Raw genomic sequence first — 15,251 nt, forward strand, 5'->3', positions numbered from 1 at the left:
GGGAAGAGGTGAGACATGACCACCACCAATGCTCCCAGTCATTAGGGGAAATGGCTGCCCAGGCCTGAGTCACTCTCTGAAACCCTTTACCTCCAGGGTCTGGATGTGCTCAAACTTATCCGCATCCCACTGCTTAATCTTGTGGTCCTTCCCGGCCGTGAAGAAGAGATGGGACTTGTGCACAAACTGGAGGGTCATCACACTGGAGAGAGAGAAAGGGATCACCATCACAGAGGCAGGAAAGGAGACAGTGAAATATCTGAAGCCAACACCCTTTCTACAGCAGCATCCTCTCTGCCTGCCCCGCGGCAGCACTCCCTGGGCATTGCAGGGACTCCAGGAGGTAGGAGGAAGAGATTTACCAGACTAAGACATCAACTGTACCAGCCTCTGCTGCCTTCCGCTCTCCTGCATGCTCTACCCCAGCGGAGCTCAGCCGAGCTCCATAGCAGGGCATGAGCACTGAACAATGTGCTGAGGAAGCATGGGGAGCCGGGGGCACCACCATTTGTGCCACAGACCAGTGCTTCAGAACCACTGCTCAGGAAGATGTGCCTGTCCACTCTGGTGCCTACGCAGTGCCACACCAGGGGCAGGCCAGGGGCCCACATTCCACCCCCGCAGGAGCACTGGAGAAAATTCACCGCCAGGGCAAAGATCAGTGGATCCCACTTCTCTGGGTGAGGGGTCTGCAGCCCACACACACCAGGGCCTACCTGTCATCATGAGCAAAAAGAGACCGGTGACAGTCGCCGAAGTCCAAGCCCCAGATCTTCACATTCCTATCAGCAGAGCCAGTTGCAATTAAGGCCCCGTCCTACACCAAGCAAAGCAGAGAGAAGGGGCATGACTGACTGACTGACCCGGAAGGGATTACAATGACCTCTCAGCTGGCCGCTAGGATTGAACAGTACATGACTAATGAGCAAGGGCCAAAGAAACCAGTCTCCATCTACCAGCTCAGGATGTACAGCTGTATTACATCTCAAAGCAGCCAATTGGGGGGCTGGGAAATGTTGGGGCGAACTCTACAGAAACTTTCCTCCACCCAAAATTCACTTGTGAGTTCTTGTCATGACCTAATCCCACAATCCTTTGCAGCTAGCAAAGGACTGCGGAATGGGTGAGGATTAGTTTGGGTCCTATCAAGTTCAGGTGGGTAGTTGGGTGATTTTTAAGTCCACTTAGGAATCACCATGCTAGAGGGCCCTGCCTAGCTCTATTCCCAAGCAAGGCTGTGGTCAGTTTTTAAGGCCACAAACATCGGCAGATTTCCTGAAGATCTTTTGTGAGCAGCCCCCACTTCACTCACATAGGAGATATCCATACAGAGCACCGGCAGCTTGTGTCCATACAGAGACAGGAAAAACTGGAAAGAAATAGGAAATGGATCTAGTTAGAAATGCTGGGCACAGCACTTTGAAAGCCTGCTGCTCTGTCCTACATTCTGAGGTGCCTGCGCTTCCAAACACCTTCACAGTGAAGATTAGCAGCTGGCCTATGATTACAGGGAAGACGGCAGGCAGCTGATACTGTTAGGAACAATACCCAAGATCACTGACAGATTAGAGAGGAGACAACGTCTTTCGCTTGGCTTTCTTTGTGCATCTGTCAGCATTTTATGTGCAGCTCCTAAGCATCATATGCTGGTCTGTTTCACTGACTAGTCCAAGGACCATCTGACTGTCAGGCACTACTCACAGGAAGGGGGCCTGCTCTCACATGCAGGGAGGCTCTCCCTCCGGCATTGGCTTCAGAGTTTGGTGCCTGTGTGTTAACTGGAGGAGAGCTGTCAAAGAGGTGCTCTAGCCACACCCCCAAATCTCTTCACAGACATAGGGAGGAGGAGCAAGAGAAAGACGGGAAGGGGGCCCACAAGGCTCCTGCACTGAGTGGGGAGGGCACCACCACCACTGGCCTTGTCCTCCAGTGCAGCAGGACACTTGTAGCCAGGGGAGGGCCTGATTTATTTATTTTTTCCAATTTAAATGCAGATTTCCCACTGAAGTCTGGCCAGCATTTGGTGGGATTCTGGTCAGTAAATAGGGACCAGAACCAGAAGTCAGCAGGCTTCTCCATTTGTTATTATTGGCCAACTAATTAATAAATGCCCCTCCAATTCTCCCCAGCCTTACATTACTGCTTCAGACACCATTCCCATACAACAACAGCGACTGCACCAGGTAAGCCAGCAGCTCTGCTCCAGCAACCAACCCACACCGCTCCAGTCAGCCCCCTCTCCTCACTGCCCCCCACACCAACTCTCACCCCAACCCCTCCATCCAGCCCAGGCAAGAGGCCACCTTGAGCGTGTCTGTGTAGAAGATTTTCACAGTGCAATCCAATAAGGAGATGGCCAGCAGCTTCTGGTTGGGGCTGTAACGCACACAGAGAACGTCCTCATCCAGCTGCAAGATGCGTGTCTGCTTCATGGAGAGCCTGGCAACGGCCAAGAGGAAAATAGCATCATTGTCCTTGTACGCAGAGCGCCAAGGGTGTAAACACAAACTCACAAGCTTATTCCAACGCACAGCCACCTTCCTTGACTCTTGGAATGAAGCAGGACTGAAATGAGCCGGGAGCTGTGCACATATGGATTTCACTGACCAATCTATCACTCATCTATAGGGAGAATCTGACTGAAGAAGAATTGAAACCAGTGACCCAAAAGCGACTTGAATTCAGCATGGCAGGGAATAGATTCACAGAATGCAGCAAGTAGCACAAGGCCACTCAGTCTCACTTTGGGAAATTAAGAGAGTAAGGTGCAACGAAATGAAGCAATTAAAATGTGGAGGAGGGCTGGGGAATCCCACGAGAGATCGTGAGTAGGACTCAACAAATCCACAAATCCTCAGCAACACAAGACTGCAAAGAGAATGGAATCAGAGCTGGCCGGAAAACAACAATTCTGCTTCACAAAAAGTTTTGGGCTTTCAAAAATTTGGTTTCACTCCGACGCAGAATGAAAACAAGAATGTGCAAAATTTCTCCTGAACAAATGAGAGACCCATCCTCAGAACACCTGATTGCCTGGTCGGCACTCACCTGGGATGTGGGAAACCCAGGGTCAGATCTTGCTCTGCCTGATTTGGAGCAGGGACTTTGAGTGACTCACTCTATAACTTAGCGGTTCGGTAATACAAACCTGGGTCTCCCACATACCAGGTGAGAGTGCTCTAAACCCTAGGGTGCAGAGTGAATCACTCAGATGCTGTGTCACTCGGTACCATCCTGGACTGAGAAACCTTCCCAATGAAGAAGTTTGTCAGAACAGATATTTGTTTCCGCCAAACATTTCAGTTTAGTCAACAAACGTTGCTCAATTCTAGCTGGGAGGCACTAGAGCTGTGGTGAGAATCCTGCATTCAGCTGCATTAACTGCCAGCAGTATGTGGGCTCAGACCTTTGTGTGTACACACACACACACTCTCTCTCTCTCCTCCCCCCTCCACCCCAACTACGGCCAAACCATCAAGCAGGGAGAAGGAATGCAGAGATGGAATGCTGCCTCCAGAGAGACTTTTTTCTCACCTCTTTTGTGTGCCATTCTCATCCTTCACCAGCTCAAAATCCCAAAACTTGACACATTTATCAGCACCTCCTGTTACAAAGCCACGCTGAAGGAGAAAGAAGTTTAAAATTAAAGCAAGCAAGAGCACTTTCACTGCACTCAGGAAGAATAATACACCCAAAGCAAGGTCCATACACTTGAGGAGCCTTTAGCTCTTAAGTTCCAGACAAGAACTTAAGTTCATAAGACCTTAAGACCCAGCCTAGATCTTAAGTTCCTACAGCATGAAGGCTAAGAGCAGGTCACACTGACCATTGGTTCAGTAGGAACACAGAACTTTTATTTACTGGGCAGAAGACACAAACACATTTGGATTTCAAAGGCTTTGGCAGACAGGATTTTTTCAGGAGGAATGAACTTAAGATGGTGGAGTGGGCAGGATAAATCAAGATGTAGCCTGTACCAGCAGGTTGTCTGGTATATTGACAACCTTCTGGAGCAACAAGGGTCAACTTGACTGATCTGCTGTAGATAGTGGATGTGTGTACGCTCGCTGTGTAGGATGAAAACCCATGCGACCGTATCATTGCACCTAGAACACCGTATCAATCACACAGAAATGGTCTGCTTGTAGAATCGCATTTCCAGGGGGCATATTTACACTACTGGGATCAGGTATAAAGTCTTCCTAGTGCTCTAGGATCTGCAGATGAGAAGTGTTCCAGAAAGGCAATGAGCTGTCACTGTTTTGATAACACACAAAATGACATCCCAGACTATAACAGCAGAGGGCTATAGGTGTACTACCAAGACAGATTCAGGTGTGCAGAACTGAACAGCAGCAGGTTTTATAATGCCAAACAAAAGTGCAAAGGTGATGAACACCTCCCACATCAAAACCCTACAATGCCAACTTCTGCATCCCCAAAGCCACCCCTTAGACACAGGCTTCCTGAGAGCAGTGCAGACCTACCACTAAAAGAAAGTTACCTGGTCTGGTGAAAGGGAGATGGACCACAGGGCCCCATCGTGCGCTGCAAGTGTCTCCAGCAGACTCCCAGAGGCCAAATCATACAGCTGCAGCTTCCCTGTCTGGGGAGACAAATTGACAGAGAGCAAGTTAGCAACTTTATTCTGTCTCCAGTACATGCCAAGACAGCTTGAGATGCAGTGAACAGATCCAAAGCCCAGGCTGCAGGCCTGAGCCGCAAACAGGGTGTGATAACTTGAAGCACAGAGTCCCAGAGACAGAAGGATTTGTGATAAAGGAGCAGGGATCGCAGTGGGAAACAAGACAGCCAGCAGCAGCGGAGCCCAGCTAAGTTAAAAAGACATAACTGGGAGGAGGAAAATGGCAGTTCTCAGAACAAAATGAAGTGTGAGAGGAGCATCCTGGTGCCAAGGCAGAATCCTACTGGCAGCCAGGAGGAAGGCACCAGCTCCGTCCATGGACTCAGCACAGAGGATACATTGCTGGCCTGCAGCATCCCCAGCTGCCCCTGGCCTGGAATCTCTACATGCAGCTCCACTGATACACCTCACTCCTGACCTGCTGCACCCCTGTCTCTGGCCCTCAAAGCATTCGATGGCCACTAGACACAGCCAATCACATTTTCAAAAACATCCCACCATTGCTAACACCAGCCAGCTCAACCCACACGAGCTACACCTAGGGTAGAAAGGGCACCAGCTGCCACAGGCACTTTCAGCACTAAGCCAATCAGACATGCTCTGAAGAGGGCCCCAGAGCAGTGGTGATCACCAGGGACTGCCCATTTTCATTAAGGCTGCCAATGTTGCTAACGCAAGTGGAGCTGAACCAGTATTAGCAATGGTGGAAGTTTTTAGGAAGGTTCCCTAGCCCAGCAGTTTTCAAACTTTTTTTCTGGTGACCAAGTTGAAGAAAATTGTTGATGCCCAGCGCCCAACAGAGCTGGGGATGAGGGGTTTGGGGTGTGGGAGGGGCTCAGGACTGGGGCAGAGGGTTGGGTTGTGGGGGTGTGGGCTGTGGGGTGCGGGAGGGGGCTCAGGTGTGGGGCGGGGCGGGTCAGGGAGGGGTTTGGGGTGCAGGAAGGGGCTCCGGGTTTGGGAGGGGCTCAGGGCTGGGGCAGGGGGCTGGGACGCAGGGTTTGGGTGTGGTCTTACCTCAGGCAGCTCCCGGTCAACGGTGCCACGGGGGTGATAGGGCAAGCTTCCTTCCGGGAACCAGCCAATAGGAGTGCAGAGCTGGTGCTCGGGGCGGGGGCAGCGCACAAAGCCCCGTGGCCCCCCCACGTAGGAGCTGGACCTACTGCTGCCTGCTTCCAGGGCGCAGTGCGGTGTCAGAACAGGTAGGGACTAGCCTGCCTTAGCTGGGCAGAACCACTGACCGGGTCTTTTAATGGCCTGGGCAGTGGTGCTAATCAGAGTCACCACGACCCAGTGCCTTACATCCCGTGATCCAGTACTGGGTCGTGACCCACAGTTTGAAAACCACCAGTTACCTTAGTTCCTATGATGACCTGCCGATCTCCCGGGACAAAGAGTGAGCAGAGCGCATACTCGCACGCCATAGTCCGGATACACTGCAGGGTCGACCTGTGGGCACAAGCAGCATGCGCAATTCCATCATTGTGTATAGACCTTGCCCCTTTAAATGAGCTGTGTTGCTAAAAGGCCTTTCACAGCAACTGGCCTCTCTCTCATGCACTGTACAGGAGGCCAGAGATTACAGCACCATCCAGGGGGACAAATCCATCTCAGAGCCTGGCCCTCCAGCTCAAATGCTGCTACCCCAGAACTGCACTGAAAAGGTTTCCCTGAAAGCCAACTGAGCACACAGTCAGCCCCCGGCTCATTCTTGTCAAGAGGGACGGAGAGCAGCCCATGGCAGCAACGGGGTACTTCAGCCAGCTAGGACTATCACACTGTGGGGTATTATGATCTTGGCAGGGCAAATGCTAAGCCCAGCAGGCTTGTGAGAAATTGCATTGGCTGGGGTAGGACAAGTGCCACCTAGAATCAAAGCCTCAGTGCTTTAGCCCACAGGAAGGTTAATTGCCCACCCAAGAACCTCTAAGATGCTAGATCCTAACAGAAAATCTACGGGATCCCCAAACCTGCTCCCTACATCAGAGAGGGAGAGAACAGGGAGGCTGCTACCTCTCCCTCACAAAATAACTGAAAACAGCTGGCTCAGAGAGGAGGAGGGAGCAGGGCAGGAGGAGTTCTCAGAGGATAGCAATGTCCCAGGGGAGTAGTGCTTGAGGAGTCAGTGACGGCGAGGGAGCTCTGCGATAGCATCGTGGGTTAGAACAGTGACCCAACCAGTCCAACATCCTATCTCCAACAGTGGCTGGCATCAGATGCTTCAGAGAAGGTACAAGAAAACCCAAAGCTATGTCCAGGGATGAAGTTTCTCCCTAGGCCCACGCTGTTAGTGGTTGGTTTATGTCAGAAAACACAGGATTAGAATCCCACATGGAAAAATATCATCAGCATGTGTGATTTTTTTCACCCCACAACTGGCAGGTACTCTACAAGAAAGAGCCCACAATGGGAGGAAAACGGCACGTCAGCAACACCACTGCTAGCTCTTCCTGTGCCTGCACCTCTTGGAACATGCCACGAGACAGGCATCCTGACCCTGGAGACTTCCACATAGGTTCTGGTCTTGACTTCCTGGGAATGCAGCCTGAATATCCCCACCAAAGAAATCCAGGCAGGGAGAACCACCTGGTATGAGAAGTGTGTGTTGGTGGAGTCCCTCAGGAAGCTGGTAAAAGAGCTGCAGGAGTGGCAAGGACTTCAATCGACAGGATGCACACGGAAACATCCAGGATGGAGGATGCTAGCCAACCTCAGATAACTACAGTACACCAGAGGAGGAAAGAGAACTGGCTACTCTGCAGGAAGGAGACTGATTGAGCCCACATCCGAAATGCAACAGAAAGACTGCTGAGGCTCATCCGTCCCTCTGACCACTACCCCATGCTGCTCATCCATCTGGGCCCTAATGATACTGAGCAGATCAACTGTGATTACAGGGCTTTGGGAGCAAGGGTGAAGGAGATGGGGTGCCAGGTGTTTTTCTTGTCCTTCCTCCCAGTTGAGGGTAAAGACCCAGGCCTGGACATGCACAGTCTGGAGATGAATGCATGGCTCTGCAGATTGTGTTGAGGGGAGGGCTTCGGCTTCCTTTGCCATTGGATGCTGTTCCGGGGAGAAGGACTGCTGGGAAGAGATGGGGTCCACCTGACCCAAGAAGGGGGGAGTATCTCCGCATGCTGATTCACCAACCTAGTAAGGAAGCCTTTAAACTAGGTTCAAAGGGGGCAGATGACAACAGCCCACAGGTGAGCATAAAGAAGGGCAACCTTAAGAGGGTTAGATGTTGTGGGGGGAGACATGAAAAATTACAATAGAGTCATAGGAGCAACAAGAGGGAAAATCAGTGGGGGAATCTGCTCAACATCTTAGATGTCCTTACACAAATGCAAGGACTATGGGGAATAAACAGGAAGAACTGGAAGTATTAATACATTAGCTAAATTATGACTTAATTGTTGGGATAAATCTTATCACTGTAATATTGGTATAGAAGAGTACAGCTTGTTCAGGAAGGACAGATGGGGGGAAAAAAGGGAAGAGGATGTTAATTATACATCAAGAATATATATACATACATGTTCTAAGGTCCAGAAGGAGGTGAGAGGCAAAGTCTCTGGGTAGAGATAAAGGGGGGAAAAAAATAAGGGTGACATAAAGGGCTCTACTTTAGACCATCAAATCTGGAAGAAGTGGATGAGGTATTTCTAGAACAAACAGAAATATCCAAAACACAAGATCTGGTAGTAATGGGGGACTTTAACTACCCAGACATCTGTTGGAGAAGTAATATGACAAAACACAAAATTTCCAAACACTACATGGAACGTATAGGGGGCAACTTTTTGTTTCAGAAAATGGAAGTAGTAACCAGAAGGACAGCCATTTTAGACTTGATTCTGACCAACAGGGAGGAATTGGTTGCGAATCTGAAGATGGAAGCCAGTTTCAGTGAAAGTGATCATGAAATAATAGATTATATCATTCCAAGGCAAGGAATAAGTGAGGGAAGCAGAATAAGGACAAAGTGGACTTGAACAGCCTCAGAGAACAGGTAGGTAAGATGCAATGGGAAGAAAATCTAAATGATAACAGACTTCGGGAGAGCTAGCAGTTTCTCAAGGAAACAATATTAAAGGTACAACTGCAAACTCTCCCAATGCAAAGGATAGACAGGAAGAATAGTATAGTAAGAGGCCAATATGGCTCCATCAATGACCTAAATATCAAAAAGGAATCCTACAAAATGTGGAAATATGGATGAATTGACAAGGAGTAGTACAAAAAGAATGGCACAAGCACATAGGGACAAAATCAGAAAGTCTAAGGAACAAAATGAGTTACACCTAGCAAGGGACATAAAAGACAATAAGAGGAGGTTCCTTAAATACGTTAGGAACAAGAGAAAGAGGAAAGAAAGTTTAGGTCCCCTACTTAGCAGGGCAGGAGAACTAATAACTGATGGCATTAAAAAGACTGAGGTGTTTAATGCCTGTTTTGCTTCACACTTCACTATAAAGATTAATGGGGACCAGATTCTCAACACAATAAATATTAACAAGGGGAAAGGAACGCAAACCAAAATAGGAAAAGAATACGTTAAAAATATTTAGAACATAAGAATGGCCTTATGGGTTAGACCAATGGTCCATCTAACCCAGTATGCTGTTTTAGAGAAGTAAGATGTATTCAAGTCAACAGTGCCTGATGAAATTTAACGTAGGATACTTATGGAACTAGCTGAAGCAATCTCAGAACTGTTAGCAGTTATCTCTGAGAACTCATGGAGAATGGAAGGATGAGGTCCCAGAGTACTGGAGAAGGGCCAATATAGTACTTATATTTAAAAGGGGATCCAGAGAATTATAGACCAATCAGCCTAAGTTTGATACCTGGAAAGATACTAGAACGAATTATTAAACAATTGTATCTGAGAACCAACATTCTTTCATGGACTGAAACATGCATGTCACTAACTGGAAGGGAATTTATCTGAACTTTTATAAAAGTAAGGCACCAGCTTTTAGTTCCTGTTGAAGGACAGAGATGAGAATTTGTAAGCACTTACAGAATAACAGGGTTATAGAGAATAGCCAGCATGGATTTATCAAGAATAAATCATTCCAAACCACCCTAATTTCCTTCCCTGACAGGGTTACTGGCCTAGTGGATAGGGGAAAGCTATAGACATGACAAAACTGGATTTTAGTAATGTCTTTGATACAGCCCCACATGACATTCTCACAAGCAGACTAGTGACATGTGGTCTAGATGAAATTAGTATAAGGTGGGTGCAAAACTGATTGGGCCAGGGAAGCTAATGATCCAACCAACAGACCAAATTCAGTGATGGATCCTGGTCATGTGCCACATGAGGCTTGTTGTGCATACACTAAGAAAAAAACGGAAAAACCGTACTCAAAGTAGTTACCAATAGTTGGCTTTCAGACAGAGAGTATATAGTGGAGTCCCACAAGGGTCACTCCTGTTCAATATTTTCATTAATGACTTGGATAATGGAGTGGAGTGAACACCTATAAAATTTGCAGATGACACTAAACTGGGAGGGTTTGCAAGCACTTTGGAGGACAGGATTAGAATTCAAAACGTTAAATTAAAGAATTGGTCTGAAATCAACAAGATGAAATTCAATAAAGTACAAAATACTACACGTAGTAAGGAAAAATCAAAATGGGGAATAACTGGCTAGGTGGTAGTACGGTTGAAAAGAATCTGAGGGTTATAGTGGTTCACAAATTAAATATGAGCCAACAATGTGATGCAGATGCGAAAAAGACTAATACCATTCCGGGCTGTATTAACAGGAGTGTCGTACATAAGACACGGGAGCTAACTGTCCCCTCTAATCGACACTGGTGAGGCCTCAGCTGGAGTGCTCTGTCTAGTTCTGGGCATCACACTTCAGGAAAGATATGGATAAATTGGAAAGAGTCCAGAGGATAGCAATGAAAACGATAAAAGGTTTAGACCTGACCTATGAGGAAAGGGAGATTTAGGTTAAATATTAAAAAACAACAACAACTTTCTAACGATAAAGGTCAGTAGGTTCTGGAATAAGCTTGCAAGGGAGATTGTGGAATCCTCATCACTGGAGGTTTTCAGGAACAGGCTGGACAAACACTTATCAGGGATGGTCTAGGTTTACTTGGTCCTGACTCAATGCAAGGAGCTGGATTTGATGACCTCTTGAGGTGACTTCTAGCCCTACAATTCTTTGATTCCAAGACTGTGGATATCCTCAATATCCAGAGAGCTGTCCTTTTATATACCCCATTAAACTCTTAGCCTCAATGATATCTAGTGGTAATGACTTCCCTTGGTTAGTAGTACATTTTTAATTTCTTGCCTTTCAGTTTCACGAAAGAAGCATCCCCTTGTCCTTGTATAATGAGAAAGAGTAAACAGAGTGCCTCATCCACCTTCTCTATTCCAATTCATCACTTTGTATTCCTTGGGATCATTTCCCTCTCCATTTCCCATTCTCCCCTCTAACCTGAACAGCCCCAACCTTTGGGAGAAGGACTCTTGGCAGACGAAGAAGAATTTACAGAATCAGAACACACACCTGTTCCAGATCTTAACAGATTCAGCAGCAGCTGAGAGGACAGCAATGTTGTCAGAGCTAAAAGCCAGTGTCCTGACATCACTGCGGTGACCTCCAATGGTTATCTTGGATGCACGGACAACTTGGGGGACCTGTGCTGATGGGATCAGGATGTATGACTCGATGGTATTGTTCTGGAGCAGTAAGGTGGCCTTCAGCTCTCCTTTCGGAGACAGAATCAAGTCAAACGACCTGTTTAAATGGACAAAGAGAAGTCAGGGTCATAACTAGAAGAAACAAGATGATATAAACTAAAGGAAAACACCAAGAACAACTTCTTGATAGGGGAGGCAGTCAGCAGTGGAATAGTCTAACAAAGGCAGCAGTAGAAGCCCCATCAGACCGGTCATTTAAAACTAGATGAGGCAAGCCCCTCGAGCAGGGGTTCTCAAACTGGGGGTTGGGACCCCTCAGGAGGTCAAGAGGTTATTACATGGGGGGTCGCGAGCTGTCAGCCTCCACCCCAAACACCGCTTTGCCTCCAGCATTTATAATGGTGTTAAATATATTTAAAAGTGTAAATATATTTAAATATTTAATTTGGGGGGGGGGGAGGGAGAGGGGGAAGAAATCGCACTCAGAGGCTTGCTATGTTAAAGGGGTCACCAGTACAAAAGTTTAAGAACCACTGCCCTAGAGAATCCCTTGCAGGGAACAATCTTGATGGAAGGGCTGTGAAGACACTGTAGGGATATGGGGGTGGAGGTGGACTAACTGGGATCCTGCAGGCCTTTCCACAGCTCTAAGTTCTATGGAGTCTCAGCTTCTCATCTTTTCAGATGAGCCACCTTTGTAAAATACAAATTCTCCCCAAGTCATGGCCCCCTCAATGGGTGCTTGAGCTGCAGCAATGACCCCAGAACAGGGTTTTGCACTCACTTGATTTTAGCAGAAGCTTTGATGCTAGTGACTCGCTGAATCTCTTCTTGCAGACTCATCTCAACGCTTCCTTCAGGCTCCTCTTCCTCCTCCTCAGACTTCGGTCTAGAAAAGTCAGACAACCATTGGGAATCAGGTTACCAGGCACTGCCAGTCCAGTCATAGGCTAACATGGGACAGAAATGTACAGACACATTCACCCCCCAGCCCCCAAAAATTAACAAACTAACTGCAACTCCTCTACGAATTAAACTAGCTGGACCCTTATCCAGCGCTGACACAGGTGCCGTTCTAGTGGAGGTGCAATGCTCTTCAGTGCAGACCTTGATGGCCAACAACGCTGCTGGCAATCCTGAAGAATTTAAGAGATCCCAGGACTCTTGTTGCAAAGTTAGAGAATAATGATCCTAGACCATCTTATTAAGATGGCAATCAAACCACACCCTGCTATGAGAACTATTCAGTGAGGAGAATCCACCTACTCCAGTAAGGTGAAATTGTTTATCGGAGCACAGCAACAAGCCACAGGTTTAGGACAGGAAGTGCAAGAGAATACTCTATCAAACTGAAACCACCAGAGCAATTTAGGGAGGCAGGAAGTAGATATCACTGTTGAAATTTGTTCAAGACACCAACTTAATTGCATCCCTCCCCACCCACGTACTTAGGGCTTGTCCACGCATGGAGTTATTCAAGAATGGCTTCTGTGCTTTAAATTCATACTCTACCTTAATCCAAATTAACATTCAAGCGTAGACAAGCCAACAGGCTGACAGCTCTCAGGGGCAGGGATCATTGCTTTGTTCCATGTCTGTACATAGCTCAGAAAAATGGGGTCCTGATTCCTAATTCTGGCCCTTAGGCACTACCAAAATATAAACAGATGTATCCTCCATGTGCCTCAGATTTCCCATGAAGCGAGCTAACATTCACCTACCTCCCAGGGCTATTGTGAGGCACCTGTTAGACACTAGGGGATGTATGAACGATGGACACTGGAGAAGCATAAAATAGACTTATAATAAAAGGCTGTCCACTAAAAGACAATTTGCCCCAATCTGAACCTGGCACATACCACCTCAAGGCTCACAATCTGTAGATGTCAAAGCGACACTGGTTATTCAGCCTAGCACCACCAGCTTTCGCACTGGGAAGTGTATTTACTTTGTGCCTCTCCTGAGTCATAGATGGTGATGTACAAGTGGGGCTTTACCAGGAGCGTTCTGTCCATCCCCTCATCCCATTCACTTCTTGCAAGAGAATCAGATGGAAAGTGATTTTCTCACAATTACTGGGAGCAGAGAACAACGTGGCTCACACCAGCACCAACAAGCCAGGAACAGACAAACATGTTAACAGCAGACTAACTGCAAATGGTTCATGATTCATTCATTGCACCCTCTCCCTGGATGGGCCTTTTGTCAATTCTCAGCACGTGGACATCATCAACTTACAAAAACAGAGCTTACTTGGCTTTTTTCTTTGCTTTTCTCATTTTCTTTTCCTTTTTCTTGCAAATTTCATCCTCAGTAAGGACACAAAATACTTCCAGAACAGAGTCTGTTCCCTGGAGACAAATTCACAGAGTTAATACTAGCAGCAAGTTGCCTAAGAAGCTGCTGCAGTGGAGAGTCCCTGAGACACACAACAGAACCTCCTCTGTAGTCCATTAGCAAAAGCCCCCAAAGCATATTACTTACATGGCAGGCTAGGATCCTGCCTGTCCGGTCAGTGGCGAGAGTAACTACTCGGTCTCTTCCTTCCCGCATGATGGAGCCAGCTTTGTTGCACCTCAGGAGGCGCTACAAGGATACAGAAAGGCAAAACAATTGTAGTCTGAAAGGTCAAGCAAGTCTTTAGATACAACAATGAAAGGGCAGAGTCTACAACATCTGACTAGCATTCAAAAGAGACAAGGAAGAGGTGGGAACTAACAGCAAACAAACATTTGTGTCAGGCACAAATTTAACTTATGTTTCTTGCATTGTATCGGAGAACCAACATTCTTTCATGGACTGAAACATGCATGTCACTAACTGGAAGGGAATTTATCTGAACTTCTATAAAAGTAAGGCACCAGCTTTTAGTTCCTGTTGCAGGAGAGAGATGAGAAAGGTGGGGGGGAGAGAGAGCATTTAATTACCTGCTTAAAAATAGAGACAGAGAAACTTCCTGGAGGAAGGAAGGAAGGAAGAGTTAAGGCTGCCTGTCTAGCTATAACTGAATGAGTGAAGCTGAAATCTTCAAAGGATTCTGGAAGTGCCAACAGGTGAGTGAGTGATCCAGAGAGGAGGAATTTAGTGAAAGGTTGTCAGGTGCTGATTGACCTAAGTGGAAGAGGCTTCCCACAATAGGAGCTGATTCTAAACATGGCAGCACCACTCTCTGAGACTCTCATGACCAGGGTTCTTCGAAATCCATTTATCCCGGAAAAATGTGAAATTTGTGTTTTTACAGAGAACCTTTAGTTTTTAAATTTTGTGAAAAAATAAAAACATGTATTAACTATTAACTAAATGTTACTGAAAGTACTAGTGCCACTTATTAATGCCTGCAACCTCCCCCTCTTGTAGTTGATTTTTGAATGTGCTTTAAATTTACAGTGGAACCCGATGTATCTGATCTAATTGGGACTGGAACCAGATAATCAAAAATTGGGATAATCAGGAGGATCGGCAAAGATTGGCTTTCTATCCCTTATTTTAAGGTGGGGCTTGGGCACTCAGCCACACAGCACTGACCACGGGAGCCCCACTGCAGTCAGCCCCAGACGGCTGATAGTTCAGTTAATACAGAGAGCCAGATACCGGAGGCTTGGATAAACAGGGTTCTATTGTATATCAATAAAACACTGTGTTAAACTGATACCTATATATAGCGTGGCGAGGGAAACTAAAGTTCAGCATTCCATTTTAATTGTGGGGAAATGGGGATTTTTGTGGGTTTTTTAAAATCAGAGAAAACTAGGATCCCTGGTTATGACATAGGGTACTGTTAATAAGTCCTAGGTGAATCAGTTTCAGCACTGAACAGAGGCAGGTGGAAAGTGACCATTTTATTGTAGTCTCTTTCCTACAAGGAAAGAGCTCTGCTAGCACCGCCAAGTCTTTCTAGAGACCTGCCAATATGCTTACATTGGGGATTTCT

The 15,251-nt window shown here is 47.0% G+C and overlaps 1 protein-coding gene across 16 annotated transcripts in view; it reads right to left on the bottom strand.

Moving 5' to 3' along the window:
* WDR3 (WD repeat domain 3) overlaps nt 1–15,251 on the bottom strand; it is a 58,752-nt gene that overhangs the window by 32,744 nt on the left and 10,757 nt on the right. For all 16 annotated transcript variants that reach the window (XM_065586282.1, XM_065586270.1, XM_065586275.1 and 13 more), the window contains exons 8-18: nt 13,805–13,906; nt 13,574–13,671; nt 12,105–12,209; nt 11,187–11,417; nt 5,998–6,091; nt 4,505–4,606; nt 3,535–3,620; nt 2,304–2,439; nt 1,313–1,369; nt 717–817; nt 91–202 (exon numbers count right to left, since the gene is read on the bottom strand). In XM_065586282.1, coding sequence (XP_065442354.1) covers nt 91–202; nt 717–817; nt 1,313–1,369; nt 2,304–2,439; nt 3,535–3,620; nt 4,505–4,606; nt 5,998–6,091; nt 11,187–11,417; nt 12,105–12,209; nt 13,574–13,671; nt 13,805–13,906 — 1,224 coding nt within the window. The remainder of the gene's footprint in view (nt 1–90; nt 203–716; nt 818–1,312; nt 1,370–2,303; nt 2,440–3,534; nt 3,621–4,504; nt 4,607–5,997; nt 6,092–11,186; nt 11,418–12,104; nt 12,210–13,573; nt 13,672–13,804; nt 13,907–15,251) is intronic.

The sequence above is a fragment of the Chrysemys picta genome, chromosome 1 (genome assembly GCF_011386835.1).
Source record: "Chrysemys picta bellii isolate R12L10 chromosome 1, ASM1138683v2, whole genome shotgun sequence".
In the NCBI taxonomy this organism is placed as follows: Eukaryota; Metazoa; Chordata; order Testudines; family Emydidae; genus Chrysemys; species Chrysemys picta.